The sequence below is a fragment of the Brassica oleracea genome, chromosome C5 (assembly GCF_000695525.1).
Source record: "Brassica oleracea var. oleracea cultivar TO1000 chromosome C5, BOL, whole genome shotgun sequence".
NCBI classification, from domain to species: Eukaryota; Viridiplantae; Streptophyta; class Magnoliopsida; order Brassicales; family Brassicaceae; genus Brassica; species Brassica oleracea.
Window position 1 is genome coordinate 38,397,104 of NC_027752.1, and position 3,087 is coordinate 38,400,190.

Below are 3,087 nucleotides of genomic sequence, written 5' to 3' on the forward strand. Positions count from 1 at the left end.
TCCCTCGGAAAATTCCGAGGAACTGGTCCCTCGGTATATACCGAGGGAAAAGTTCCTCGGAATAAACCGAGGAAAATGTCCGTCGGTATACTCCTATCGATCGATGTATATATGTCCAAACACGCATCGATCGATGAACTTCCGAGGAATTATACCGACGAAGTTCTCCCTCGGTATATTCCGAGGACATTTCCGACAAACTAGTGATCCTCGGAATTTCCTCGGAAATTTATTTTCTCGGAATTCCGACGGAAAATTCCGAGGGATTTCCGAGGAAAAAATAAATTCCGAGGAATTATTTCCGACGACGTGTTTCGTCGGTATGTCGTCGGAATAACGATATTCCGACGAAATTCCGACGATTTTTTCCCTCAAAATCCTTGATGTTTTCTTGTAGTGATATATTAATATTATATATATATATATATATATAATGAATTGGTCTAATTATAAATAGGATTGTGATTGTCAAATCTTCTATGTAATTTTTCTCATAATTGTAATATCATAATAAATTAGTATTTAAAAACAACTTATAGATTTTTTAGTAACTTTATTTTAATAGAGTAGATTTTTATTATCTAAAAAGTAAAAACTTTCTTAGATGCTACTACCATTGCTTCTGCTCTTACTATCAAATGAGAAAATATAAAGGAGGCTTCTTGGAGTGTTATTATATATTTGTTTTAACGTACCTCCTCGAATCCAAGCAATGTTGGTGTCCCATGTTCAACTCCATTAACCACTCCAGAACCATTTATGTATTCAAACTTGACAGAAGCTATAACATCTTGGCCTAGTCCTATAAAGACCTTTTTAACTTTGTCGTGAGTACCATCGTCCCACACAGCTCCAAACCTCTTCGGGGGAACTATAGGAAGGGTTGGGGTTGAGGGTACTGGAACGAAATAAGCTCCAATGGAATTGAGATGGTCGCTGGCGAAACCGTGAAATCCAATGATCTTTTTGTCTTGAACTTGAAGAGTAAATATAGTACCACTGCCCTTGTATTCATAGCCAATGTAACCAGAAGTCTTTTGGTTTGTTTTGAATCGGATTCCACTGATGTAATTAGAAATATACCAACCCTCGATGGAAACCAGATGCTCGTCAGGATGGTTAATCACAATCTACAGTGCTTCGCAATGTCAGTACCAAAAAAATATCTAAGGATAACGAAAAAGAGAAACTCGATTAATTAACCTTCTTAGCTTACATGATGCGTTGAACCAGTAGGATCACCTGGCGCACCGTGAACTGCTCCGATATCGTTGTCATAGTAAAAGTTAACGAACTGAACCCCTAGCGTACATGTTCTTACGACTATCTTTGTCACACCGTCGTGATAGGACCCGTCATCCCATGCAGATCCACCAGTGACACCTTGTGCACCCAACTTTTGAGCTCCTGAACCACCTGTTCCAATAGGAAGGGTGGTGGTGGAGAATAACGGAGAAAAATAAGCTCCAATGGAATTGAGATGGTTGCTGGCGAAACCGTGAAACCCGATGATCTTCTTGTCTTGAACTTGGAGAGTAAATTTATAATCATTATCGCCCTCGTATCTATAGCCCATGGAAGCACAAATCTTGTAGTTAGTTTTGAACTGGATTCCCATGATGAATTTGGAGCTGGACTCATACCAACCCTCGACTGAAACCAGATGCTCGTCCGGATGGTTAATCACAATCTGGAGTGATTCACAATGTCATTACCTTAATTTTAAAAATGTCATTACAAAAAAAAAAAATCATCCTAGGAAGAAAAAAAAAAGACAAACTCGATTAAACCTTCTTAGCTTACCTCTTGCTTCGTAGGGTCACCACCGTGGTGGCCACCTTGTTTCGATCCATCTTTCATATAGCCGAACATTACGTTTTTAATGCCCAACAAGGTGCTTGCTACATATATATTTGTCACGCCATCGTGATCAGATCCGTCGTCCCATGCCGTTCCACCCACGAGACCTTCTCCAGGCAACCTTTGAGCCCCTGAACCGGTCTCTGAACCGCCGGTTCCAGTGGGTATGGGAGCGTAGTGAACATCGATGGAGTTGAGAATATTGTCTTTGGTACCGTGAAAACCGGCGAACTGTTTTCCGGTCTTCTCAGGAGCAGAAATCTGATAACCAAATTTGTTTCCATAAGGTCCATAAGTCTTCTTGTTCGTTGTGAAAGTCAACGATGTTACAACGTCTTGCGTGCTCAACGCGTAACCAGAAAGAGCTGTTATGTACTCGTCCGATTCCAAAGGGAACTATTATTGGTTATGTAAGAAAACGAAAGTTCAAATTACTGTGTTACATATTATTAAAACTGACAATATAAAAGACATTTGTATGTTACTCTTTCAACTAACCTCGACAGACATGGGCCCAACAGAGCCACGACGCGGGGCTTAAATTGCGGTTCCGTACGTGACCTGGACTGAGTAGATGACGTCATCGTACGTAATATGAACTTTCTTCACCTTCCTGGCCGTACCATCGTCCCAAGACATCGTCGCCTTCGATTACTTGTTCATATATTATACAGTATATAACCAACCATTAGTACCTAATGTAAATAACTGCTTCATAGTGTAGACGATAGTCACAAGTCAACGCTAGTAAATCCGGTTTCTAAAAGCACCTCTCAGTAGCTAAGCGTTGCCTATAAATTTGACATACATTTTTTTAATATAGTTAAAGTTGTATGTAATTAAATAAAAAATTGAGTCAATAACTAAGATACAAGTTGTAAGTCCTTTTATATACTTTTCAAAAATTTAGGCCTTTTTCTTATTTTTACTCATTAAAATAAAAATTAATGTAAATCTGTTGGAAAAACATCTAACCAACGCCGAGTTGGCTTAATGGTAAAATAGTTGTGTCTGTAACTACCGTCACTCGTGTTCAACTTCCGGTTGAAAAAACTATTTACAATGATTGGATTTTCGGGAAAGATGCGAAACCATGTTTTAACTTTTAGACCAAAAAACTTTAACATCTAACTAATGTGCTCCAAAACCAGTCTATGTTTTTTTTTAAACTAAAAAAAACTAGTCTATGCTAATCCGCCTTTTTTGGGGGTAAAATATCTCTACTAC

At 38.7% G+C, this 3,087-nt stretch overlaps 1 protein-coding gene across 1 annotated transcript in view; it reads right to left on the minus strand.

The window, feature by feature from the left end:
* Positions 1-2,499, minus strand: part of LOC106292263 (jacalin-related lectin 17) — a 27,509-nt gene extending 25,010 nt beyond the window's left edge. Inside the window, exons 1-4 of the mRNA XM_013727866.1 lie at positions 2,422-2,499; positions 1,804-2,256; positions 1,217-1,690; positions 696-1,130 (exon numbers count right to left, since the gene is read on the minus strand). Coding sequence (XP_013583320.1) covers positions 696-1,130; positions 1,217-1,690; positions 1,804-2,256; positions 2,422-2,499 — 1,440 coding nt within the window. The remainder of the gene's footprint in view (positions 1-695; positions 1,131-1,216; positions 1,691-1,803; positions 2,257-2,421) is intronic.
* Between the last annotated feature and the right edge of the window lie 588 nt (positions 2,500-3,087).